General features: G+C 39.9%; 1 protein-coding gene and 1 long non-coding RNA gene across 3 annotated transcripts; both read left to right on the top strand.

Moving 5' to 3' along the window:
* Nucleotides 1-508: 508 nt before the first annotated feature.
* Nucleotides 509-7,285, top strand: LOC145431769 (uncharacterized). Its single transcript, XR_013912065.1, has 2 exons — nt 509-1,525; nt 4,747-7,285. It is a non-coding gene; the product is annotated as an uncharacterized LOC145431769 (long non-coding RNA).
* Nucleotides 7,286-7,743: 458 nt separating this feature from the next.
* Nucleotides 7,744-26,710, top strand: LOC113032803 (DEP domain-containing protein 1B-like). Of its 2 annotated transcripts, none has more exons than XM_080307843.1 (11): nt 7,744-7,926; nt 9,795-10,060; nt 10,225-10,369; nt 10,768-10,895; nt 10,976-11,106; nt 11,198-11,245; nt 11,601-11,741; nt 11,865-12,031; nt 13,758-13,934; nt 14,505-14,687; nt 25,198-26,710. In XM_080307843.1, the coding sequence occupies exons 1-11, from the start codon at nt 7,879-7,881 to the stop codon at nt 25,267-25,269; spliced, it is 1,506 nt and encodes a 501-aa protein (XP_080163969.1). In that variant the 5' UTR covers nt 7,744-7,878; the 3' UTR covers nt 25,270-26,710. The 2 variants fall into 2 exon arrangements, with proteins under 2 accessions (XP_080163969.1, XP_026041719.2); XM_026185934.2 differs by lacking the exon at nt 25,198-26,710 and adding an exon at nt 15,538-19,494.
* The last annotated feature ends 2 nt before the right edge of the window (nt 26,711-26,712 follow it).

The raw sequence follows: 26,712 nt of genomic DNA, 5'->3' as shown, positions 1-26,712 counted from the left end.
GTATTTTATGTCTAGGAGTGTATTTTGCTGGGATGATCATAAATTATAGCTGAACTGATAAACTACACAAGGGATACTTTGCTCAGAAGGCAGGAAGACGTTTCCTTATTTGGTCTGTACCGGTTTGAACTGGGAAAGCTGACACACGAACCTTTTTTCATCTATATAAACTGCTGTGTATCAAATAAACCTTTGAGTCGATTGGGAAGGCAACCTAAAGCAGTCTCTGTTTTCTTGTTCTCCCAAGCTGCTCCCGAGCTCGTACTAACACGCTGAATGGCATACCTGAGTGTTACTTTGAATAATTAGGAGTCTTATAAGGAAAGGACAAACTCTGCTTATCGCTCACGCCACGGAGGAAACCCGGGAAGGCAATTTCCTTCAATTTTGGTGTCAGAAGTGGGATCCTGACAGAAGGTAAATATGCGTCTTTCATATTTATATAAAGACCTATTATACCTCTCTCAGTGATCGATCCATAAAAAAACGGGATATGCTGACGAAGTTTCACTTAGTGATCCAGAGAGATACACTGACTGACTTCCTCAGTCCCCGAATCCATAAAAAAAACGGGATATGCTGACGAAGTTTCACTTAGTGATCCAGAGAGATACACTGACTGACTTCCTCAGTCCCCGAATAAAGTAAATTAACCCTTGTGTGGTGTTGGTGGACACAGGAAGTTGCCTGTTGTCTTGAATATTTTAATTTTGTTTAAAAAATAATAATAATAATAATAATTAATTGTTTAATTAAACGTACGTTAAAAAGTGAGAAGTTGCTCACTCAGAAAAAGTGACACAGAAAGTTGCCTGTTGTCTTAAATACTTCTCGTTAAGTGAGAAGTTGCTCATCAAAGAGTGACACAGGGAGTTGCCTGTTATCTTGAAACGTACGTTAAAAAGTGAGAAGTTGCTCACTCACAGAAAGCTAGTAAATAATTAAATTTAATTTTGTTAAAAAAAAAAAAACGAAAGAAAACTGAAAACGGGTCTCACAGACCCGATTACCATACAAGGGTTAAAAGCAGTAAATTAAAAGCAGAAAGAACACAGGAAGTTGCCTGTTGTTTTACGAGAAGTTGCTCGTTAAGCGAGAAGTTGCTCGCTAAGTGAGAGTTGCTCACACAAACAAAAAATTGCTAGCAATAAATTTAAAGTGACCTCAGCTGTGCCGCAGCGAAAATACTAACCTAAATCCTCCTAGCGTGTAAACCCCTCTGGAAATCACTGAACATGAGTCAGAATAATTCAAAGACCACAGACAGGTCCGATAAAAAATCTAAAGTACCTGTAAAACCAAAAATTAATAAAATACAAAATAAAGTCTCAAATAACGGCTCAGTACAACTCCCATTTCCGGTTACGTGTAACCTACGTCCGCGAATCGGTGAAGACGTCCATGATCACGTATCCAGAACATGCGGGAGTGCTTATGTGACTGACTTTGTTTACAACTTAAGAAGTTCAATGCATTCTAATTTCTTTTCGGAGCCTTATCCCGAACGATTATCGCCAGAAAACAGGTCAGTAGAAATGTTGAATATCATTTGTGATAAGAAAAGTAGTCTGCTTAAAAAGTCCTGTAGAAAATATATGATAGAATGCCGCGACGTGATGCATCAAATGTTACCGCTATGGACAAAAGGAGGGTAAATAGAGGGTAAAAGTCGCCGATTTCTTTAAGAATCTAAAGAAATTCCTGCTAACAATGTCCAGAGACAAAATTGACTTAAATGCAGTAACTATGTGTAAACAGAAGCCTGATGAATCTATCCTAGTATTCATAAAACGCTTTATGCACTGTTGGACAAGCTAGAGGTGCAAATTCAGCTCAGTTTTCCAGCAGCCGCAGACACCCAAAGCAAAAATGAATTTGTGTATTTCATTTAACATAAAGGGTGAAATGTTTGCTGACACTGATAACAGCTTATGTTTTCTCTGCCCTATGTACCGACATGATGGAGAAGGAACATCCTCTGTGTCAGCTGGACCCTCAGCAGAGAATGAACTCAACATCCTTTTTGTCCGGTACTCTATGTCACACACTGTGCCAAAAAAAAAAAAAAAAACGTGTACAGACGCCACTAACAGGTAATCCCATGACTGGGAGCCACACTTTTGTTTCTCTCACACTGTTCAACAACATGATAACTGCTCACACAAGTGAAGGTCAAACAGTGATTTTGTTACATAACTCAGACATAGGTTACGAAATATGTCGACACATAGATCTAACCTACCCTATCCACTGTACTATTTCTGCAGTTACATTGCCAGCTGAATACCAGAATATGACATTATGGTCAAAAAGTGAGAATGATATAGGATTTATTGACTGCATACCTTATCACGCACAGCTAAAAAAACAAAAAGCGAGTATATGTCAGGCAATGTCCCCTTTCCACGGAAAAAGCCGCAGCTCTAGATGTCATCATAGGAGATTTATTGACTACAGGAGTAATAAAGCCCACACTCCTGTCAATCCTGTGCCAAAGCCTAACAAACCTGGCGTATGGCGTTTCATACAAGACTTGAGGCAAATTAATGCAGTCAACATTCCTCTGCCACCTCTCGTTTCAGATGTTCACAGCATATTGACATGCATTGCATACACATTTTACCGTGGTGGATTTATGCTCCGCTCCTTTTTCTCAGTACCTGTGACACACAGCCGTTATTTGCATTCACACATAGAAATAAGCAGTACACTTGGACTCGTTTGCCTCAAGGCATGATAGACAGCCCTGCTGCTTTCTCAATGGTGATCCGTGCTACCCTGGACAGCTTTACTCCTCCTGAGGGCTGTACTCTGATCCACATGTGGATGACCTCCTCCTCTGTGCTGAAAGTGAAAAACTATGTCAAACTGCTACACACATGCTTCTCCAGCACCTTCAAAAGACTGGCCACAAAGCATCAGCAAAGAAAATGCAGTACTGTCAGACTTCTGTTCAATATTTGGGATTCACACTGTCTCACGGAAAACGTTCCATGACTGCAGACAGGGTCAAAGCTGTGACCTCCGTCCCTCGTCCCACTACACAGAAGGAAATGTTGTCCTTCCTGAGCATGGTGAACTATTGCAGACAGTGGATACCAGACTGTTCTTTTCATGACCACATTCTGCGTGACTGTTGTAAAAAAAGACAAGCCTCCTCGAATACTGTGGTCCACAGAAATGACTGCCTCTTTCAATGCATTAAAGGGAGTGCTGACCTCCGCCACTCAAAGGTGCTGCCTGAATTGTTCGGGAATGCCGGCCTGCCTGAGGGCAGTAGCAGCTTGCTCTATCATGATAAGGGACTGCGGGAAGCTCACACTCTCACATGACACTATTCTACACACCAATCACCAGGTCACGACCATTGTAGCAAACATAACTAAACAACATATGCAAATCTCACTATAAAAGCGAGCAGCACACCTGATTCGCCAGCACATTTATTGATCCTATACTGTGTTCTTCTGACCGACAGGATGGCTCAGACAGGCTTGACGATCATGACTGCATGACACGTATACAGGAATCCACAGCACCATGTCCAGATTTAGAGCAAACACCTATCCCAGACTCAGCCACGGTTTATGTGGACGGGTCCTGTTCAAGGCCGAGTGACAACTCATTTCTTTGTGGCTATTCAGTGGTAACAGTGCCTGACATCATACTAGAGGCTCACTCATTACCATTTCACTCAGCACAAAAAGCAGAGCTCATGGCTTTAATACGCGCCTGTGAGCTACATTTGGATAAGCATGTGACGATTTACGCAGACAGCCGCTATGCATTTGGCGTTGTGCATGACTTTGGCACATTGTGGAGACAGAGAGGATTTAGATCTGCTGATGGAAAATAAATTGCTAAATTGTGATTTTGTTCAAAGACTTTTTCAGGCTATACAGCTGCCATCGGCCGTTGCAGTTGTAAAAACGAAAGGACACAGTACAGCTGACACAGACGAAGCAACAGGTAATGCCTTAGCAGACGTGACAGCCAAGGCTGCAGCTGCATCACAGCTCCCACCTCCGCAGGAAGTATTATCTGTGCCCCTACAGCTGCCACTTGTTACACTCCCAGACTATTTAGACACAAATGTTGATTTAAAATTCATACAAGAGCAAGCCTCTGCATAGAATAATGACTGTACCTTAGATGACAGAGATGGCTTATACAAAATCTTAAGCGTTTGATTGCCCTCCCATATTCCCTGATGCCAGTCCTTGCCCGACATTTTCACTGTGTGAGTCATGTCGGACAAAGAGGGGTAATAGGGGCAATAAAATTAAGATTTGTAATTGAGAAAACATCACATGCAGTAAAAAGCATATTAGCAACCTGTCTAACATGTGCACGAACTAATGTAGGAAAATCAAAAGCAAAACATCAGCATTTACCACAACCAGATTTTCCATTTCATACATTACAAATTGATTTCACACATATGCCAGCGCAAGGAAGTATCAAGTACTTACTGGTAATAGTGGATCAATTTAGTAAATGAGTAGAAGCTTATCCAACCTCAAAAGAAACTGCAGAAGTAGTCTGTCAAAAGTTGAGCAATGAAATAATACCCAGATTCGGAATACCTCACCAGATTAACAGTGATAGAGGATCTTCATTCACATTAGAAGTAATTCAAAAGTGTGCTAAAACTTTAATGACCTGGGTCAAATTACTTACTCAAGTCCTGTGTGAGATTAGAATGACTCAATCTGAAGTAACCAAATTATTTCCATTTGAAATAAGACTATTTCCAAGACCATGGTCAGCTTCCAGAGGGGCACCGCTAGTAGAAGGTGATGTATATTGCATTGTCCACTGATGTTCACAACCTGGTAGAAAAACTGAATAATAACTATCAGAAAGTTTGTCTCTCTCAGCTTTTCCCCTCCACAGTTCCACCAGTGGAGACAAGGAGACGCATGTTGGAGAAGCCACTAAAACCAAGGACACTCTGGGAGGCCGCGTTTTCCAGCCCCCAGGCTTTACTGGCAGTGACGAAGAACCAGCATCCTCACAGACGGACAACCTCAGTGGATTCATGCCAGCAGGGTTAAGACCAGCCCAATCGGACCATCTCAGGCGTCGGATCAAGCAGACGACATCTCCGGCGAGCCAGCGCCCGGATCCAGAGCAAATAAACACACGGGTAGATGACATCTCCGGCGAGCCAGCGCCAGGATCCAATTTACACACACACACAATCACTGATTAAGACACAACGTCTGAAAGAACAACAACAAGGTACTCAAACATCCAGCAGGAACAGAAAGCCAAAAGTACCACATGATGTCTAACCTGATAAAGCCAGACTCATTTCATCCTGATAATGGAGAAAATGAAATGCCCATTGTCATCATACGACGCTTATTCTGTGTCTCTCGAACCTGGGACCAGGCCAGGAGACGACTGAAGAACTGTTTTTCTTATATACTTTCTTATATATTTAGGTTATTTATCATATCTATCGCATTAACCTTAGGATTTCTCTTTGCTATTTTGTATTGTAAACTGCAACCATGTTCACATTTCTGCAGGTCATATTTTGCTGACTATACCTCATGCTCCATTTTGCAAGACACTTACTTAATGCACTCCTCACGCTCCCTAAAATCAGTAAATAGCAACATAGACGCCACTAATAAACCATTTTATGCGCCCTCTAGAACAGGAGCTAACGCCTGGTATGAAAATGCCAGAACAGCCGCTCGTGATTTAGGAAACAGTAACTGTTATGTCTGTTCAAAGGCTAATCCAGAACAGGTAATAGTAGGATACCCCATATCCGGTTTCCCCCTCACTGAGGGACTAGAGAAAATCAGCGGAAATAATGCTCTCTTTAAAGACGCTTTACAGTTGACTCTGAGCCCTCTCGACTGCTTACTTAGACACACACACACACACCAACTAACCCTGAGACTCCATTAGGCGAATTATTGAAGTTATCTAATGACACCGCAGGGACCTGCGCCCCAATGAAACGCCCTAAGAATAGGTTAAAGCCCTCACTGCCCTTAGGACAGATCCCTCTCCATTTTAATACTAGTATGATATGTCTGCGCAGACTAAAGTTAACTGGCCCAGACACACACATAGATTATACAAAGGATAACTATACATTCTTCTCTGACTCCCCAGGTGCACGCTGTAATGAGACATGGCTAGCTGTCTCTATGGCTGAAGTTGTATCATATCTGGAGGAACACACACACAGTTCAAGTTCGAGCAGAGACCCGATCATTGTTCCCCCAGACGGTGTATTAAATGACACTGACTGGGGGGAGTTAGTTAAATCACACATGGTCACGCGCCTAACTAGACCAATCCCACATGCTTATTGGTTGTGCAATAATACTCTTAGATTAGCTTTACCTGTTAATTGGACCGGTACCTGTGGTCTAGTAACCGTTGATGTATGCTGTACTTTCATTCCCAATAATACCGCCCCTAACGGTTCATTCACACAAGCTATGAATAAACTTGAAGCATTGCAGATAGAACTAATTGCCAATACAGGTCACGGTCAGTGGCTACATAAGTGGCTACAGGACACGTTTGGAAGATGGAAGGAACTAATTGTAGCCTTTGTAACCGTTGCAGCATGTTTTTGATGATTATTGTCTGTTGTGTGATACCATGTATACGCTCTCGGAATTTTTGATATTAAGCTTCCTCAAAGGACCAGTTACATTTATGATTTGTTTCACATTTATGATTTGTCTTTATATTATGTTATTACATTTGTGATTTTTCCTTTCTATTTGAGTTATTATTTTTAAAAAATAATAAAAGAGGGGAACTGTTATGATATTTTGATACCACGGTAAGCATTTACAGGATATTGTTTTATACAGGAAAACTGTTACTCAATAAGGCCGATCTACTAGTTGTTTTTCTCTTTCTCTGTGACCCAAGAATTAATGTGAGACTTACAGGCTGGTACCTCAAGGTCGAAAACACCACAGAGATGAGACCACTTCCTTACTCCCATCCTCCCTTTTTCCTTATCTCCTGGAAAAGGCTCGTTAAAGGCTAGGTGGTTTGTTTCAGAATTCACTGATGAAAGAACTCTGTATTTTATGTCTAGGAGTGTATTTTGCTGGGATGATCATAAATTATAGCTGAACTGATAAACTACACAAGGGATACTTTGCTCAGAAGGCAGGAAGACGTTTCCTTATTTGGTCTGTACCGGTTTGAACTGGGAAAGCTGACACACGAACCTTTTTTCATCTATATAAACTGCTGTGTATCAAATAAACCTTTGAGTCGATTGGGAAGGCAACCTAAAGCAGTCTCTGTTTTCTTGTTCTCCCAAGCTGCTCCCGAGCTCGTACTAACACGCTGAATGGCATACCTGAGTGTTACTTTGAATAATTAGGAGTCTTATAAGGAAAGGACAAACTCTGCTTATCGCTCACGCCACGGAGGAAACCCGGGAAGGCAATTTCCTTCAGTAATGGTTCCGTAATTAATCGAGGTGGTCGTCTTGAGGTGACACAAAAGTTTTATAAGCAAATCATGTAGTTAAAATTTAATTGACAAATGTTTTTAGAGAGAAGATAAACAAATACTCTAAAAAAAATAGTCCTATTCTCCTCTTATCAAACCTAAGTGGCTGTGTCGGGGGTTTTGGGGGGGCAGGGAAAATGTTGCGCTGCCACATTTATTTATAAACGCTTTGCTACAATTGGTCACGTGATCATACCGCTGGCTAATCACGTTGTAGAACTGATGTGACGCACGAGATTCAAAGTTGCCTGCAACGTTTCTGCTGAGACTCTTCTTCTACTTAAGTTTTTGACAAGCTTAAAAGAAAAAAAAAAGAAAACTGTGTCCATGTCGGTGTCCAAGTGAAGCGGGGTTTTTACTATTACAATGGAAAACCAAGTTATTGGACCGGGTCCATACAGGGCGACGAAACTGGTGAGTGTTGTGAACTAAAGCACGTTACGTTGGAATGCTTTAACTTAATGTAAATGGAGAGACTAGGTAGTTTTTCGTGTGTGGCTTAACTATTTAAAAGAACTGCGTTCTTACAAATGTAACCGAGTCGTAAATTGAACTAATAAACAGCTCTCGCGTTATCAGTTAGTTTTATAAGCGTTTACAAGCCTGTTTAGAGTGAGGCTAAATTAAAACTAAGTACACATAGATATAGTGAATTTGCATATTAAATGTAGTTACTTATCACAAACACACTCGGCACTCTTTATTTCGTGTAAGAGCTCGATACACAACACAGTTTTCTGTTAATCTCTGTTCGCCTCTGTCAGTGCGCCCCAGGACAGCTGTGGCTACAATGTAGCTTGCCATCGCCAGTGTGTGAATGTGTGTGTGTGAATGGGTGAATGACTGAATGTAGTGTGAAGCACTTTGGGGTCCTTAGGGACTAGAAAAGCGCTATACAAATGCAGGCCATTTAATGTCATCACTTTTTACGCCCAAAGTCCAAAACAAGTATTTTAAAATATCCACTGTTTTGGGAGCACACAGCACACAGTTTTAACCCCTCGGTTCTTACTTCTGTTCAAACGCCCACCTCAGTGTGCCTCCCCATTAAAAGCAGGGCACTGAAACAGAAGCAGACAAATGAAGTTGAGCTGTCATTAATTTCATGTACACCTGTTATTTTCTTTGACATATCTGAGTCAGAAAAGACCACTAAAGTGCGATGAAAAATCAAAGTTTTCCAGGGTTGCAGAGAAAAACCTTTTTGAGTTTGAACACAGTGGAAGGCTTTTACTAGCCTTGGCCTGTTTACTCAATGACATCCAGGCTGCTGGCTCTTTGATTTAACTCTTGTAAATCAGATTTCTGCCATGGGGTATTTGGATCATTTTTTTTAATTGAAATTCATTCTCATTTATCGACAGGCCACAAATACACAATGGAATCGTATAGTTTTTGTTTTTTGTTTGTTTATTTTAATTCTTCTGCAAAAAGAATTTCTAGAAACTGTCAGCTAGCTTTCCACCTGCTGCAGAAGCATTCTTCCTTCACCAGTTTCTTTTTTGATGTCTCTCTTTCAAACAGTCTGCAGGCGAGCTTATTGGCTTTCGTTTTTTAAGATTTTCTGTCTTTTCCTTTACTTTAAACCTTTTTCATGATTGAGACCAGCCAGGGCAAAGGTTTCTATTTGCAGGGATTCTTCCAGGTATTAAAGACCTTGTGTCGCCTAATTCTCTCTCCCTCCCTCTTTCTTGTTCTCTCTCTGCTTTTATCTAAGCTCAAAGCCTTTTATTTTTCTCCCACACATCTACACAGTGTAACACAATGATGGTAATGCATCCCAAAACACGATGATGAGATAGTGTTTTATTTATTTTTGATAAGTAAATCTTTTTTTTTTTCCCCTAACAGGAGGATAATGGAGTTGTTAGAGTAGTTTCAGAGCAGGGCCTATAAACATGGAAATGGACTGTAGAAAGTTAACCATATCAGTGTCTGTTCTTCATTTGCTATTTAAATACATGCTTGTGTATGGCTGATACTGCCATCTTAAAGTAACTAATGGGCATCATGCATGCAGATTTTCTGCTGTGGCAACATCGTATAAAAGCATAACTAAAAACAGTATTGAAGTGTCTGTGAGCACTTGAACTTGGTGAATGCATAAAATGCTGTTATCACATTAATGTATTCCATGAATGATGTTAGCCTGTGTTTTAGACTAAACTTATTTTTTTAAATTTGTCATCAAAAAGACTTGCTGTTACATTTTTGTTGTTAAATATCAGATAATATCACTCTTCAGCGTTTCTCACCACATTCTTTGTTTTGCTGTTATGCAGTGGAATGAAACTATCAGACTTTTTCGTGGTGGCATGCCACTTAGAAGGCATTGGGCACACTTTCGCTGCTATGACTGCAGCTTCACGGGAACCGAGGCTGTGGATTATCTGCATAATCTTCTGAGGGACAATCACAACTTTGGTCCTGAGGTAACCCGCTACCAGACCCTGCAGCTGCTTAGAAAGTTCCTCAAGGCCCATGTGATTGAAGATGTCAAAGGCCGCCATGGGACAGAGGACTTTGAGGACAATGGCCATTTGTACAGGTGCTCCTCTGTCATCCTGCATAGCTTCTTTGTTTTTGGTTTGTTTCTTTATTTTATATTAGAAGACATCACTGATGCATTTCCACAATACAGTTCATCTCTGTTTAGCAAGTGCATCTCTTTACCTCTTTAACTGAGCCCAGTACTATTGACTGTCTCTCCAGGTTCCCAACACTGTCTCCACTCAAGTCTTTTCCAGCAAGGCCTGTAATAAAAGACTGCAGTGACTTGCCCAGACTCATCCGCTGGGATGACTATGAGGAGCTGCCTCAGCAGGAGAACTTTGTACCCGTGAAGTCTGCTGTCCTGGTGAGAAAGAAATGTTCTAGCCCAACTGTGCTTTCATTAGCTCCTTTTATACATCCTGTTTCTCTCCAGCTTCAAGACACCTCCTGTATGTTACATCAGTGCTATAGATATTTATATATACAGCACTGGTGTAACATACAGAAGGTGTCTTGAAGCTGGCATCACAAACAAACAAAAATGAATGTTAAATAAATATCATTTCTAATTATTGCACGTAACTTACTTTATGAACATCTATGGTTGGATTCAGTTTTCATTAACAGACCCCTGACATGAAGTTAAACTTAAGTTAGAAAGTATAGCTTTTGTTTGATTGTAGCACAGTTTCATGGGTTCCTTTCACAGTGCTTACTCAATTTAACTTTGAAAGTAACTTTTTCATTTTCCTTTTTAATCAGACTTCAGATTTGTGGAATAAAAGGCACAGCGTTGCTATTGGAGATGTGCATGAATGCAAGCTTATACGCAGGAAGGAGATAACATCAAAACAAGTGGATCACATCTGGAAGTCAATGACAGTGGCACAGTATGTAACTATTGTACATTACCTGTTCATCACTTCCATTGTTTGTGCTGTATGGAGGTTTAATTCTAATCCTGTTTTAGTTTGCAGCGAGTGCTGGGTCTGAAGACACTGGATGGCGTTTTGAACCCAGCGCATGTCAATGGCAAGCACATTGTTCACAATGTGTTCAGTGTCAATAAAGCAGGCATAGTTGTATTGGAGAACAAAGCTGGTATGCTGCATTGGTTCCCAGAACTATTGCTTTTTTTGTTGTTGAAACTTGTTGTATGATTATAATTCACCTATTCTGTTTGCATTTCTAGAGGACATGCCCTACTGGGTGGTAACTGCAATGAAATGCCTTGCTAACTGTAAGTATACATTTTCTGTTGACCTTAAATAATTCTTGTTTAAAAAAAAAAAAAAAAAAAAAGAGCAAGAGAGAGAGAACGAAAGGAAAAAGCAGCTTTACCTTGGGACTGGTTCATTGTGTGTGTGACTGCCATAAGTAAGATTGAAGAAGAATCATTCTGTACAATTGATTTCACTTTCATTTTATTTTATATTGTTAATGAGTTTCTGACAGGTGATATTTCTCTCTGGGCTTTTAGTGCCATAAGCACTTGTCATTTTTAGGGGTCTTTTTACAAAGCCTGTGTGTGTATTTAACTTTCCTCCACTGTTCCTTGTGAAAAGCCATAAATCTGTCTTTGTTTTCTTTCTCAGGGCCTAATGGCAATGAAAGCAAACAGCCAGTGTACCCAGGTTTCGAGAGGGATGTTCTAAGAACAGTAGCGGACTACTACCAGAGACTTAAAGAACCCCTGCTGACTTTTCATCTGTATGAAGTATTTGTCAACATTCTCAGTGAGTGCCTCACAACGTGGATTCACTACAGTGTTTTTGCACTACTGTTTTCTGGTGTTTGTTTTGCTAACCTCTAAGTTTACCCTTCCAGTGCTGGACTTATCTTTTACTATATCACTGCAGGTTTGCTGCCAGTGCAGGAGGCAGCCAGTGAGGCTCTTCAAGTAAGCTGTCTCCTTCTGCCGCCACCCAACCGAAGACGCCTCCAGCTTTTATTGCGTCTCATGGCCCGAGTCTGTCAGAATCCCCAGCTTCCTCCACTTAATGACACGATTGCTACCCGCACACTGGTACATAATCCTACAATTTATTTATTTCACTTTGTACCATTTCGGCAGGTTAACTAAGTCCATTGTTTTAGTAAAAGCTCTTAAATCAGTATTCATATATTATAGGAGGACAAATGAGCCTGTTACATAATGGAAATTTAATAGTCCAGCAGATAATTCTATTTTCATAAAGGTTATAACCATATATGTCAACCATAGATTCGTTGATACATGTACCTCAACTTCCAACTGCTAATATAAATCAAGCAAATGGAGGTATAGTCTTTTTCATGCACGCACTGAGCCCCTAACTGTACTAGTATATCACTGAAAATAGCTGACTCCATCAGATCAGGACATTAAATGTTCCTTAATGTGCTAGCTCCCCGTTATAAAGTCTATGTAACTGATTTTGCTAGTTCATGTGTAAAAACACTTTATTTCAACACACTCTTTTATAGATATTTCTATATAATATTGCACAGAGTGCCAGCTCATGTTGTAATAAAACAGATACAACTGTGATAATTCATATAACTGTAAAACTGTTATATGAGCGTGAACATTGTAACAACATTTTAATAACTCACACTGATGCATATTTTTGAGTTACTTGGGTAAGTCTGAGGTTTTCATTTTTACGCTGCACACTTTCTTTTCAGAATGCACTTTGTTACAATTTGCTTACTGGCTTTTGTCCATCGCCTACAGTTGCCTCTACCATTCCTTCTTGTCAAATGATTCTGGTACATTTGGTATATTGCCTAATATAGTTGAAGAAAAAAATCATGCATTTGCAATTAGAATTTTGAAATGATTAAAACATGTTTGGTTGGAATTCTGGAATTGACTATTTGACAGCTTTGATCTTGAAATGTGTAAAAGTAGAAAGAAACCTATATTTTTGTCAGGCTGTGATGAATTATGGTAAGGAGAATACATTCTCCCATAGCTTCCTGTGTGGTACCAGGAAAAGGGATGAAGAGAGTGAAGCTCTTTAGAAACACAGTTTGTGCAGAATCATTGTTACCTGAAAAGAGTAAAGAGTAAATGGACTATAGTGCAATATTGTCAGGGATTTGGACAGTCCTTTATTCTTAATAACGAAAGGGAATAAAAGAAGTTAAAAAGACTCAAAATTGCATATGTGGTAGATATACAACACTTTTTTTGTGATAGGCCTATAAACATGGAAATGGACTGTAGAAAGTCTGGCTGCTTAATAGCTGCTTTTCAGTGAGAGTGGGGGAGTTCTGGGGGATTTCAGGGAGGTTGATGTGGGTGTATTATTTCCACAAGTTCAGTGTTTTTCAGTGCAGTCATTATAATGATTATTTTGTCTTACTTTGCAACAACCCCCAGGCACATTAGACCTCTCACATATAAAGATTTTATAGATTTAAGATTTTTATAAAACACTCTTCATAACAACATGCTGCAAGTGAAGCCAGTTAAAAACTTAATGAAAAAGGGTATTATATCGTTTTTATTTTATAACTCCGTATAGTAGTGTATCACTTTATTAAGTCTTCATCTTAGCAAGATAATGAACCCAAAAAATCTGTGTCTTTAACACTGCCTGCATGCAAAATTCACCCAATATAACTTTCACAAAGATGTTTATTACTTTGGATTTATGATGGGTGCTTAACATATTTGATAAATCTTCAATATTGCTGTAGCGTAAGCAGCATACTTTCACTGGCAGTGACCCCCTTATCCAACTCTCACTGTGGTGTCTGTCTAGATGGTGCAGATGTTCTCTCAGTGCGTTCTTGGCTCAGCAGACGACATGGACTTGGATGAGTTACTTGCCACCAAATTGGTGACTTTCATGATGGAGCATCACAACACCATCTTCCAGGTGCCTGCCAAGCTGCGTTGCCAAGTTGAAGAGCATCTGTCCCACCTCAAAAGAGCACAGGTTGGTACACATTCAGTCACAATGAAATTGAAATTAAGTTTAGTGTTATATTAACCAGAGCCCAACCGATTTAATTTGAAGATTTAAACAGAAGGGAACAAAGGCAACACAAGAAATGAGTGATTTATTTTTCATCTTGATGGGGTTTACAGCTTATACTAGTGATTAGAATGGCCACAGCTGTTTTTTATCAAGCACTGTGTGAGGGAAATTGAAAAGCAGTTTCAAGCTGATCATTGAACAAAGAGAGGAGCCACTTGTGTGACAGAGACAGACCTTGCGGGACAGTTTTCTGTAAAACTTTGTCCCTGCGCTCTTGATCGGCTTGGTTTGATGATGAGGGGCTTCACTTATAAGTGTGTGCACACAGTTGATTCATATTAGGTGTGTATATGATTAATTTTGGCTCGTACTTTAGTACATGAAGACTATATTGATGGTACATGTTCAACATCAGATGAAGGCCCAAATTCATTATTATCTTTTACTCCATCAATGGGCCTCTGTCCCACACTGTTATAACTATAAACATTTTTTAATGTATTGCTGTGTCTTTGTGTCTTCCATCAGATCAAATATGCAGGGGCTGATACAGATTTCAGTGCATCTCCAGCTTTCTACAAGCAGATCAGCAGGGTGGAGTGCGAGGAGCAGAGGGTGATAGGCACTCAGACCCCGCTGCAGCAGTTGCTAGAAGGCCTGATTGCAGACAAAGAACTCCCCGCTAAAGACAAGAGGAAAAGACTAAAACAGGTATGCCTACACACCAAGGATGTCATTAGAGCTAGATTCAACTGGATCTGTCTCATTAGATTTTGAGGGGAAAGCCAAGCTGCTCTCAAACAACAAATTACAAGCATTTATGTAAAAGCCATTTGAATTTTAGGAATGCGTCAGAATCAATTCGCTCCAGAGACCGTGAAAGATGTGATTGCACTCTATTCGTTTTCCTGTAGTACTCTTGTTGCCATAGATGCAGTAAGTACTGGAGAGGATGCTAATGTGAAACAACATGGCACTGTCAGGTGCAGGAACAGGTCTGTTGGTACTTCTCTGTGTCTGATCATATTTTGCATCCTGGTCAGATGATCAGGGACAAGTTATATACAACTAAAAGCAGCTGATGTCACAGAGCTGTTAGCAAAAAATAAGGTAACACCTCAACTTTAACTTAAATTCATAAAGATAGGATATGTATTCAGAACTCGTAGTAGGTTTAATCTTTTGATTTTGACGCAATTTTTTAAATGAAATGATTCTATAGCTTTTGTATAGATGTCAATGCCCTGTATATAACCTTTACTGAGGCTAACCGTACACTAATAAAGTAAATAAATAAAGGCTTTGTGCCGCTCATCGAGTCAAACATTACCTTTAGTCTATCACATAATAAATAATGTGTGCCTTTGTTTGCAGATCTAAGTCAGAATATATTTATTTGAGTGGTATGGCTGTGGTACTAAATACTAGTATCATGACATTTCTCTTGAATTTTAATCAAATTAAGGTCTAGAAGGAATGTGAATTTAAAATCCAAAACAATGTCGGTTTTCTTATAGGGTGTGTATACTGTAAAATAACGATGCATTTCCCATCATTGCAGTTTCAGAAGTCCTACCCTGAAGTCTACCATAGTCGATTTCCCACTGAAGAAAGCAAAGCTGCTGTCATACCCGAGAAAACCCCACGACTCAAACCTAATCTTATGTTCTTCAGCATCAAGAAACCCTTCCAGCCTTTTCAAAGAAGCTGGAGTTTCAGGGCATGATCTGCTACCACTAAAACATTTACACATCTTAACCTCAGAGTTGCAAAATGAGGAGTGAGGCTATAATGGTGTTCTCACCACAATTACAGTGCTCTTCATTAACCACTACAATTTTTACTAAAAAAAAAAAATTAGTCCTTGCAGCCGATGGTAAACAAGGATGATGAATTAAAGAGCCTGTTCACTCAAGTTATAGAAGGATTATAAGAGATTTTCCTCTTAATAGGTCATTTTCTAAACGGAAGCAAATGCTTCATGCAGCAAATGCAGGGGGTGAACTTACCACGCTTCTGTTTTAATAAGAAACTTGAACTAAACTATGATCCACTTACACCTAAAGAGTTATTAATCGTGATTTGTTTTTTTCTTAGATTTCATTAACTGGTACTTTGTATGGTTACAAAGATCCAAAACAGCTGAAAATGCAAGTAGCAACAGTAGTAAAATGCACTACAAAAGTATTAACAGGTTATCAGATGTTAACATTTGGTAAATTTTATAGATGAAATTCAAGTGGTCTTGAAAGATTGGTAGACAATTATATTGTATCAAAATATTCTTGGTGCTCCGAATATTCAGATGTAATTAATGATGCTGACTCAACAATGCACTGCTGCGTTTCGTTTTTTAATAATAATTTCTTAGAATAATCATCATAAATTTGAATTTAGGCAGCTTAATCGTTTTTACTTTGATCAGGTAGACCTTTACTTAATGATGAACATATCAAGAGTTTGCCTAGAAAGGGAACATATCCTCACTGGTCACTTTATTAGGTACGCTTGTTCAGCTGCTTGTTAATGCGGGTATGATTGAGATGGCATTCTCACGGCCAGCTGAGTGCATTTAGGCATCTTTGAATGTGCCATGGTTATCATCACCAGACGGGCTAGTCTTAGTATTTCAGAAACTGATCTACTGGGATTTTCCCACACAGCCATCTCGTGAGTTACAATAGAGTGGTTCAAAAAGGAGAACATCTCTAGTCACTCATGTGAACTAAGAACAGGAAACCAAAAATACAATTCACATGGCCTAACCAACTTGAACAATTGAAGACTGGAAACCCTCCGTCTGGTCTGTTGAGACTGAGTCTGCTGTGCATTTTGACATGAATGTCATGAAAGCGCTGAGTCATCCTGCCTTGCTGGTTTATTAATGTGGGGCATATTTTCTTGGCACACTTTGGGCCTCTTGTTGCTGTATTGAGTATTGTTGCTGACCATGTCAAACCCTTTATGACCCCAGTGTATCCATCTTCTAATGGCTGCTGCTAGGACTATAATGCAACATGGCACAAGTCTCAAACTTGTTTGTTAAACATGATAGTGAGTTCACTGTACTGGTGGAAAGGGAGATTGGCATCATAGATATACAGCCAACAAACCTGCAGCACCTGTGTGATTCTATTATGTCAATATGAACCAAAATCATTTAGGAATGTTTCAAACATCTTGTTCACTCTGCCACCAAAAATTAAGGCAGATCTGGAGGGAAACCTGGTACTAACAAGGTGTACCTAATAAAGTGGTCAGTTAGTGTATGTGGCATTTTTACAGAAATGTGATGCTCTAGTTATAAATTTCATTTGTAACAACATAAATGTTGACACATTTGGGGAAAACTACACAGTCCAGATGAAAATCATAGACTTACAGTATATACACTTGTAGTAGTGTATGTATTTAATTGATACATCCCTTTCTCTGTAAACCCTCTGTACTGGAGTCCAACACTGCGCTGTAGAGAATTCATTTCATATCTTAGCTTGTTGGTTTTATTCTGTATATAAGAACTGTTTTGTTGATTGGTACATATTTCAGTGCTTCAAATGCCGTTCTTTCACGTTTAAATGCTTATTTGTGTTTTTTGTATGTCTTCTATTCAGTCAGGTTGTTTTGGGTTTTTTTTAATCTTAGACTTAAAAAGTAGGGGTGCAACGATACACAAAATTCACGGTTCGGTTCGGTTCGATACTTTGGTGTCACGGTTCGATATTTTTTCGATACAAAAAAAATGTTCATGCCTTTTTAATTTGTCATTTATTAAAATTATAAATATATATTTAAACTCAAAAGTACAGTTTTTAAATTTAACCCTAACCCTTGTGCGTGTTTTTTATTTTGACAGCGAATGCGCACCTGCGGACCACTTATGTGCAGCCCTGGTTATTTAGTTCGTCATATTGCAGCCACAGAAATTCTTTTGTCCATGAAACCATAAAGCTGCACTTTCTTTTTGCCTTATAGTCTGATTTGTCATAACTTTTCCGTTTTGTGGTAAGCTTTTCTTTGGCTGTCACTTCTTCACCCTGACCTGTCTTATTTGGCTCAGCAGAACTGAAATATAAATCCTGCTGCTTTTACACACGCACTCACATAAGCTCAGCGATTCTCTGCGCGATCAACCTCTCACATGTTTAAGCTTGCTGCGGGAGATTTCACTTGTCATGTTTGCATAGTAAGCTAACGATTAATAAGACGATGTCAGAGGAATTGGTGCACAAATTATCATCACTCACAGATCAGTGCTGTCGCTCTCTATACACATTTCGCACGATTGCAAAGTGAAAGCAAAAAAACAAGCGCAAATTCAAACGCGATTTCAATATGTCACATATTGACAGTGGCTCACCGATGCCAATAACATAATTACCCAGCTACATTTCTGAAAGAATGCAAAAGCATTGACATATATTTTTTCTTCCTACAATAGCCCGACGGGCAGGGAAGAGATAGATTTTGGTAGCCCGACTGAAAAAATCGCTAGCCCCAGGACGTCGGGCTAGCAATATTGCGAGCCCTGTATCTGATTGAGGAATCACTCATCTTTGGAAAAGAGAGTTTATTACAGAGAAACGTCTCTTTCCAAAATAAAAGCTATACTATCTGCTTCTTCTGGGCTATATTCTCAGCAGCATAAGGAGAATCCTGTGCTAACAGCTGTCTAAATGACTCGGCTAAAGTTAGTAGCATGCTTGTTGTTTTTGTCTTTGCACTAGGATGATGTCGGTGTAAATGTGCAGTCATATTCGTTGTGTTCCCACTAGTGCTTTCAGGTTAATCTCGTTGAAATGACCTTAACGCCACAAAACGGCAAATCTCCGTTAACGAGCTACCGCCGATCGCCCCGTGCATGGGGCTAGACGGCCAACACGTTAACGAGCTAACTGCGCTAACACACTAGTTCCCACCCATGTAATTGAGCATTGCATGGCACATCCAACATACTGTTTTACTTTAGTCCATGACTCGCTTACCTTCAGGGTCATACCTTACATGAAAACCAAAATAATTCCAAACGCCAGATCTGAATGAGGGTGGGGGAGGTCCATGTTAAAAGGAGAGCTTAACTTCTGTCTTGCTAGCTTTCCCTGCGCTCTTCCTTCTGACGATGCTGTCTGTGTTGAGCGCTCAGTGGATCTGCGCTCGACAGTGCAGCCTAGGCGGAGTAGTCGAACGCAGATTCACTGAGCGCTCAATACAGACAGCATCGTCAGAAGGAACGTTGATAAAATAAATTACAAATGTTGTATTGTTCGATACATATGCGTACCGAACCGAAAGCACTGTATCGAACGGTTCAATATCGATACGAATATCGTTGCACCCCTATTAAAAAGTGTTTTATTTTTATAGTGATTCTGTCAATGACTGGGTTTTTAATAATATCCCTAAACCAATGCTGGAATAACTGTTACACTCAAATTGCTGCTCTGTTGTGGAATTAAATAAATGTTTTTAATTTAATTTTTTTTAAATTTTGTATTAAAAAAAAAATAATTGGCATACATAACTGTTTCTTTTATTGCTGTTTTTTCTGTTGAATGTTTTGGCTTTTTATGAGTTTGTTTCTACAGCATAAATATTTATATATCTCTATGTAGATATACAAATCATTAACAGCACTGGTAATTACCAAAATCCTGTTGCATTTTTAATGCTAAAATATAATTATTGTTTTACAAAAACACTTAAAAATATTAAAAAGCACATTATTTTTGATCACGATTTCATAATCACAGTTATTGCATTCGTGAACAGAAAAAATATGTTTAGTGGCTGAATGTTCAGATGATCTGTTCTTTGAAGCAAAATTGTCTCTGGAAGCCATTCTTCAGGAGGGGAAACACAGAAAAGGCTGAGGTATGCCAAATTACTCAAGAACTGGACTGAAAATCAGTTGTGACAAGTCTACTACAGTGAGTTTCTACAGCCTTCTGTAAAACACAGTGGAGGCTTTGTAAAGGAATGAAAAGCAGCCAACATCCAAAGAGAGGTAAATGTCCTTCAAGAAGCCTGGAGAACTATTTCTAAGGACTGCTTGTTTTGCACAGGGACATAAATATCACTATAACTAAGCCGCAGGTTTGCATCAGAACTAAAAAGTGCATACTTGAAGAACACCACCTGCCAAAAAAGAGATAAAGTGCAAGAGCATAATTAGCAAATGCAGAGCAAAATCATTTGTTATAATTCCACATTTGGGAATGTTTTTATTCTTACCGTTACGTCCCCATTCATAGCATTCTTAAGATAGATCTTCATATTTAAATAGTGAAAGAGTACTGAGTTCTCTGTTTGCTCAGATGCAGGTGTGCCAGGCTATTGGAATTCTTGTGAAGATTTATCTGACATGTGCATTAAGAAACAGCGAAAGAATAAGGAGTGTGATGCGGTCTGCTTGACCTTCAGTTATTGACGCTTCTCCGTCATCTTTTACCTTGCTGTAAGTGCATACGAAAAGCTCTTAGCTGATAGTGATAATAATAGAGATTATATGAAACTACAGAGTGCTTGGATAGCAGTGAGATGTTAAGCAGGGGCTGGTAGTCGTGACAACATAAGAGTTCTCAGAAGTTGACACCTGCCTGATCTCACAAGCAAATAATCCCAGACTGCAAAGTCTTTGCCCTGTACTCAAGGTGAAAGAACACTTTTACCTCGGTCGCCAACTTAACTCATCATTACTGATCATTCACAATAATCAAACCATCAAGTTTATGTTTTGGGGGGCGACAGCAAACATAAAGCCAAGTTGTGTCAGATTCCTAAAAACAAATAAAAGGCCAAAATGGATAAAAAGTTTGTGATTTTGCATTAATTACAAGTCGCAAAAACAATTTTATTTTTCCTGTCTTCATTGAGCAACTAAGTCATCACTCAGTGCAAGCTGGAAAAAAAATTAAGTGGACTCTTTAGTATTTAGTAACTGGTAGACTCTTGGGCACAGCGTGCTCACAAGTGCAGTGCTAACATGCTGATATTTAAAAGGCTGTTAACCTTCTTACTCCCACACTGTACAGCTGAGGCTGATGCAAACAGTTCATTTCGCGGATGTTTTGTCACAAACCGTTTTTTTTTTTTAAATGGATTACTTAAAATGTAGACCTGAAAAGTCTTTGAATTCAGATGTTTTCACTCCCACTGCCACAGCACCTAGCCATACCTGCCTTTAAAAACATTTGTGAAAGAATGGTTTGGATGTCACTGTTTCAGCAAGTTTGGGAAAATTCTTCCCTTCCCTTGTAGATATTTCATTTTTAATGTAAAGTGGAAGCACCTAGAAACTACAGCATCTCAGACACTAAGTAACAGACACTAAGTAACAGATGCATACCTCTGGCTTTACACTTGGCACCATTGCACTGATAGGCTTTCTTTTCTCTTTTTTTTTCTTTTAAGCGCAACACCTATAATTTAGCTTTCACTTAATGATTGCAGATCACAGTTTAGGAGGCATTAGTAGCAAAGTAATGACTATGGGGAAGTCATCATCTCTTATTAATTATGTAATACTGAGAGGAAAAAAAGTCTATTACATAACTTTATTGAATGGTGCTGCAGAGAAGTCTGTGGTCATTATTATGCTTCAGGTATTATCAGCACCTTATTATTCCAGCCTGTTTGCCCGCAGATACAGTATGTGTTTCATTCAGGGTGATTTGTAATAGCTGATGTCTCAGCAGAGGAGTGAAGGAGAGGGAATTAACTCCATCATCAGGGATCTCTTCAGCCTTTGTGGCAATGAGCACAAAGCCTGCCCCGAATACACAATGGCCAATTTGCTTTGATGGATCAAGAGTGTACAGATGGCATTCAAAGATGCCATGTGTTCAGCTCAGAGACCCTCAACATATATGATTTTCAAGTGTTACGAGCAGTCTCTCTATTGTAAATTGTCTAAAACATACTTGAAAGATGACCTTGAACAAAGTGGAAACAATCACTTTTCAGTTTACTGGCATCTATTATAAAAATCGAATTGGCTGAAATGGGCAACTTGTCAAAAATAAAAATGCTATTGTTTCCCTAATCAAGCTGAAATCATCGCCAGTGTTTTCAGTGCCTTCAGTTCTGAGCGGTTCATTCCCCCGTAACCTTGAAGGTTTTCTCTCGTTTACTCTCAATTCTGTCAGGAGCGGAAATAAAGCTTAGCAGTTACTTTTCACTTTCTTCTTCTTCACTTCTGAAGCTGTATAGGTCACATGCGCCTTCATAGCATTTTTCTGGTGTTACGTGTCAGTGACTCAGCCCATGCAGTCCATTTGGGAAAGCCCATGCTGTTTCCCTAATGCATTTCTGGGAACAGACATGTACCTGTTGTAATTGTTTTTTCACTCCATTTTTGAAGTACAGGTGTATTATGCGATCACAGCGACCTGAAAGCACACCGGCACAGGAGGAAAGGTGATCCCGCTCGATGTGTGATATTCTACTACTGTCAAGAGCAAAATATGCAGAAAAGTAGATATTGGATACCACTGCTGATACTCATTTGGATGACCTTAGATGCATTGTGTTTTCAGTTGAATTAAGCTATTATTCTAAACTAAGGAAACCACTTACTTTAATTGATTCTGGTTTACACAAGCTGCACACTGTTCAAGTTTCAACTGCTCATGCATCACTCATAATTACAAGAGCACAAATATTCACAGTGTGATATCCACCTAATCTGCAAAAAGTCATCATAGCTCATCTTCCAGCAAACACCGTGATACTGTAACACAAAAAGTGTAGAAAGAGAGAGAGAGTTCTCAGCAGATACGATGCAGTCGCTGTCTTTATTAAGCACACCCTGCTAGTACGGGGTTGGACTCCTTTTGTCTTCAGATTGATTACAGTGATCTCATTGTAATGTTCAAGAAACCAGTTTGAGGTGATGTGAGCTCTGTGACATGGTCCATTAACCTGCTGGAAGCTGCCATCAGATTATGGGTACACTGTGGTCATAAAGGAATGGACATGGTCAGCAACAATACTCAGGTTCGCTGTGGTGTTTGAAAGATGCTCAGTTGGTACTAAGGGCATGAAAGTGTGCCAAGAAAATATGGCCCACACCATTACACACTACCAGCAGAAACCTGAACTACTTTTACTAGGCTGGATGGATCCATGCTTTTCATGTTGTTCACACCAACATGACCCTATCACCCGAATGTTGCAGCAAAAATTAACATTCATCTGACCAGGCAACATTTTTCCTCTTCATAGCTGACAAGTGCGGAACTCAGTGTGGTCTTCTGCCACTGTTCAAAGGTGCTCTTCTGCATACTTTGGTTGTAATGACAACCTGGATTGAAGCAGCCCATCAGCACATCATTCTTGACCACGTCTATAAGACTAAATATGTTGACTTGCTGCAATGTGACTGATTAGGTATTTGTGTTAAAGAGCAGCTAAACAGGTGTGCCTACTGAAGTAGCCAGATGTGGTGCACACCCTGGACAGATCACGAGTCTGCCCCACACATTCACATCTATGGGCATTGACGTAGTCCCACTGAGTGCTTTTGGACAGCTTTGGAGGAAGCCAGAGTAACCAGAGAGAGCATGCAAACTCCACACAGAATGGTCCCGGCAAGACGGTGAACTTGAACCCAGGCAACAATGCTAGTCACCGTGCCGCCGGGCTGACCTATTTCTAGTGCTAATACAATACAAAAAAATTGATTAAATGCAGCTCATATTCACTATGAAATTGAGAAACAGAGCAATCCACACCTCCTTCGTTGGCTGACTTTTTGATATCCTCTCTGCAGTCCACACAGCTGCTCAGGGAAGTCAAATTTCTCTCTCCATCAGTGTCAGTTAGATAAAAGCCAATTCAAAGGAAATGAGGCTGCACTGTCTGTGCTCGGATGGAGTGAACAGCATCTTTGAGCGACTGACTGACTGATGTGTTTTTCTACCAAATGAAGTGAGGGTGTCTTTTTTGTTTCTTTTCCCCTTGTCGTGTGGAGCAACATGTGGCTTTGATGCTGATTTTGATTTGGATCCAAATGTAAAATTAGCAATAATAGCTTACCTTCAAGAAAGGGAACCTCATTAATCCCAAGCTGCACACGCAATTTTACCCCAACTCTTTTGCATCAGAGGCAGAGATGCTTTTATGGCAGGAATACGATCGCTTTGACGTCAACAAGAGTTTGTAGTTCTTCTGTTGCTGCAGCTGCCTGAATAGACGCCATTCAAGCAGGCAAACATGAATGGCAAAGATGATTTATAAATGGCGCTGACGTCTGTTGCATTCATGCGCATGTATTAACGATATTGGACAATAAGCACACATGTAAACTCAGGGGCCGGCAGCAGCGGCTACTTCCGTTAAGGTGCACATCTCTGTGCAGGTGAGTCCATAAACAGACAATGAAAGAATGAGTCAAAGGAAGAGCAAGAGGAGTCATTCACCATACTACACCCTGTGACTCAGGACAGCCTTACACCGAGACAAGACACCCACATCATCGTCAGACAGACATTTAAACCACGAGTAAAAATGTGTTGCTGTGTGAGAATAAATTGGTAAGCAAGTTATTTTCTCCATGACAGCATATTTAATCAGGAGTAGCAGTTACTCTGACAATTTGTGCTTTGCATTAAACATTTCAGAGTTTGTCTAGTGCCAACAAAACACCACACAACAAAGTGATTTTGTCATCTCGGTGTTTAAATCACGCAGAAAAAAGAAAGCTTTCCTTGTGAATGTTTGAGCTGAGATTTACATAAAAGGACATGAATTTATTAGTTTATTGTGTGTGTGTGTGTGTGTGTGTGTGTGTGTGTGTGTGTGTGTGTGTGTGTGTGTGTGTGTGTGTGTGTGTGTGTGTGTGTGTGTGTGTGTGTGTGTGTGGCTCTGCCTCTTTTTGCCTCTGGTACATTATCTTCTTTTACCTTGACATTATAGCTGAAAGTTCACCTCTATGGAATAAAATGTTCATTAGCCTCTAGAGAAGATCTTTGTAAGACTTTTCTTAAAAGATTTTAAAATTAAGACAGCAAAGGGGGAGATATTACATTTTGCTTTTTCTTGGCACCCGAGTTAATTGTAAAGTAACTCGAGAGCTCAGAGCTTTCATCAGAGATTTGGGAGTGCTACTGGTGACTAACGAAAACAACCAGTTTGCCAATGACAGCATATTAAACTGTCTTGGTTTTTCTCTCACTGCTCTTAACTCCAGCCTCCATCCTTCTATTCTCCATTTATCTACCAGATGCCCTCAGATTTGCTTCCAGATCCAGTCACCTGGCTTTGTCCCCTCCTTATTAACGCCCGTAAAGGCTGATCTTCAGCTTTACCATGCACCTGCTTCCCATTCAGCATTCCCATGAGGAATGCTCAGACCTCTACATTGGAGAGACCAAACAGCCACTTCACAAGCGCATGGCACAACACAGAAGAGCCACCTCCACAGGACAAGACTCAGCAGTCCATCTGCATCTTAAGGATAAAGGACACTCTTTCGAGGATGCCAATGTTCACATTTTGGACAGAGAGGACAGATGGTTTGAAAGAGGAGTGAAAGAAGCCATCTATGTCCACTGTGAGCGACCATCTTTGAACAGAGGCGGGGGTTTACGACACCAACTCTCTGCCATCTATAATCCAGTTTTGAGATCCCTTCCCAGACGCCTTAACACCCACTCACATCCTGGGCCATCTGATTTCAGGAATTCGCATGATAAGGTGGGGCCAGGTTTCACAATGAACACACCCGAAACTCTGGCTGATTGGGACCCACACCCAGTTTCACACCTTGGCTCAGGCGATTAGAGGATCATCAGGGGGTCCTTTTGTCCCTCTGTGGGGGGTTACTCCCACTAGGTTTATATCTGGGACTCTCCACCATTTGACCTTAGAACTGAAGAAGCTTCTCGGATGAGAGGTGAAACGTCTTCAAGCAACTTAAAGAAGTCCAGACGCTTTTCTTTGCAAGCTCCTTTGACTACGATGACCTGGATGACTGAGAACCTTCACAGACACTTAGGCAACAACTGGTGTCAATTTGGCAGCCAAGGCAGGAAAACTAGACAGTGGCTCAATGCACTTGAGTTGGAAGTTAGGATTTAAGATACTTAGAAACAGCCAACTACAAAACATGCAAACTCATCTGTGAAAAAGAAGTGGATTGCAGGGGGCACCTAGCAACAATCAGGGCTTGCAGTTTACTCAACTATATTTCCACCTCACTGGTGAGGAAGTGTTGTGATTTTGCCATATTGTAAAAGAAGACGCATTAACTGAGTAAACTCATACCTGTCAAATGTCTGGTAGGAGATTTCTTGCACAAACATGATACTTATTAGTCTGAGTGGGGTTTATTTTCTGTACACTTTGAATAGACAATTTATGCGAAGGGAAACTGAAAGTTGATGGCAATATCACTCGTTTCACTGCTATTTGATCTACAAAAACTATCACAGATATTTTTTGATTAATAACCTTTATTATAATGAGTGTCACTTCACAAAATGTTCGCCTTGATGCTAGAATGTGAAGGGATCATTGAAGATATTGGTCACATGATGATCCAAAGTGGTGGGATAACAAAAATTGCCATTTGTCAGAACCCTCAGCAATCCAACCTCATAGAAAGGAAAATCAAATTCCCAGTTTGCTTCTGTTTACTGTTAGGCTTAGCAATTTCATTAAAGCTAAGAGGAGCCGTTTCTCTTATTTGTACTGATTTTCAAAGCAATAAAAAAATGTCCTTTGGGTGATTTTTATT

Source organism: Astatotilapia calliptera, chromosome 11 (assembly GCF_964374335.1).
Source record: "Astatotilapia calliptera chromosome 11, fAstCal68.1, whole genome shotgun sequence".
NCBI classification, from domain to species: Eukaryota; Metazoa; Chordata; class Actinopteri; order Cichliformes; family Cichlidae; genus Astatotilapia; species Astatotilapia calliptera.
Note: the sequence above shows the minus strand (reverse complement) of the source record. Positions and strands in the feature narration are given on the sequence as shown.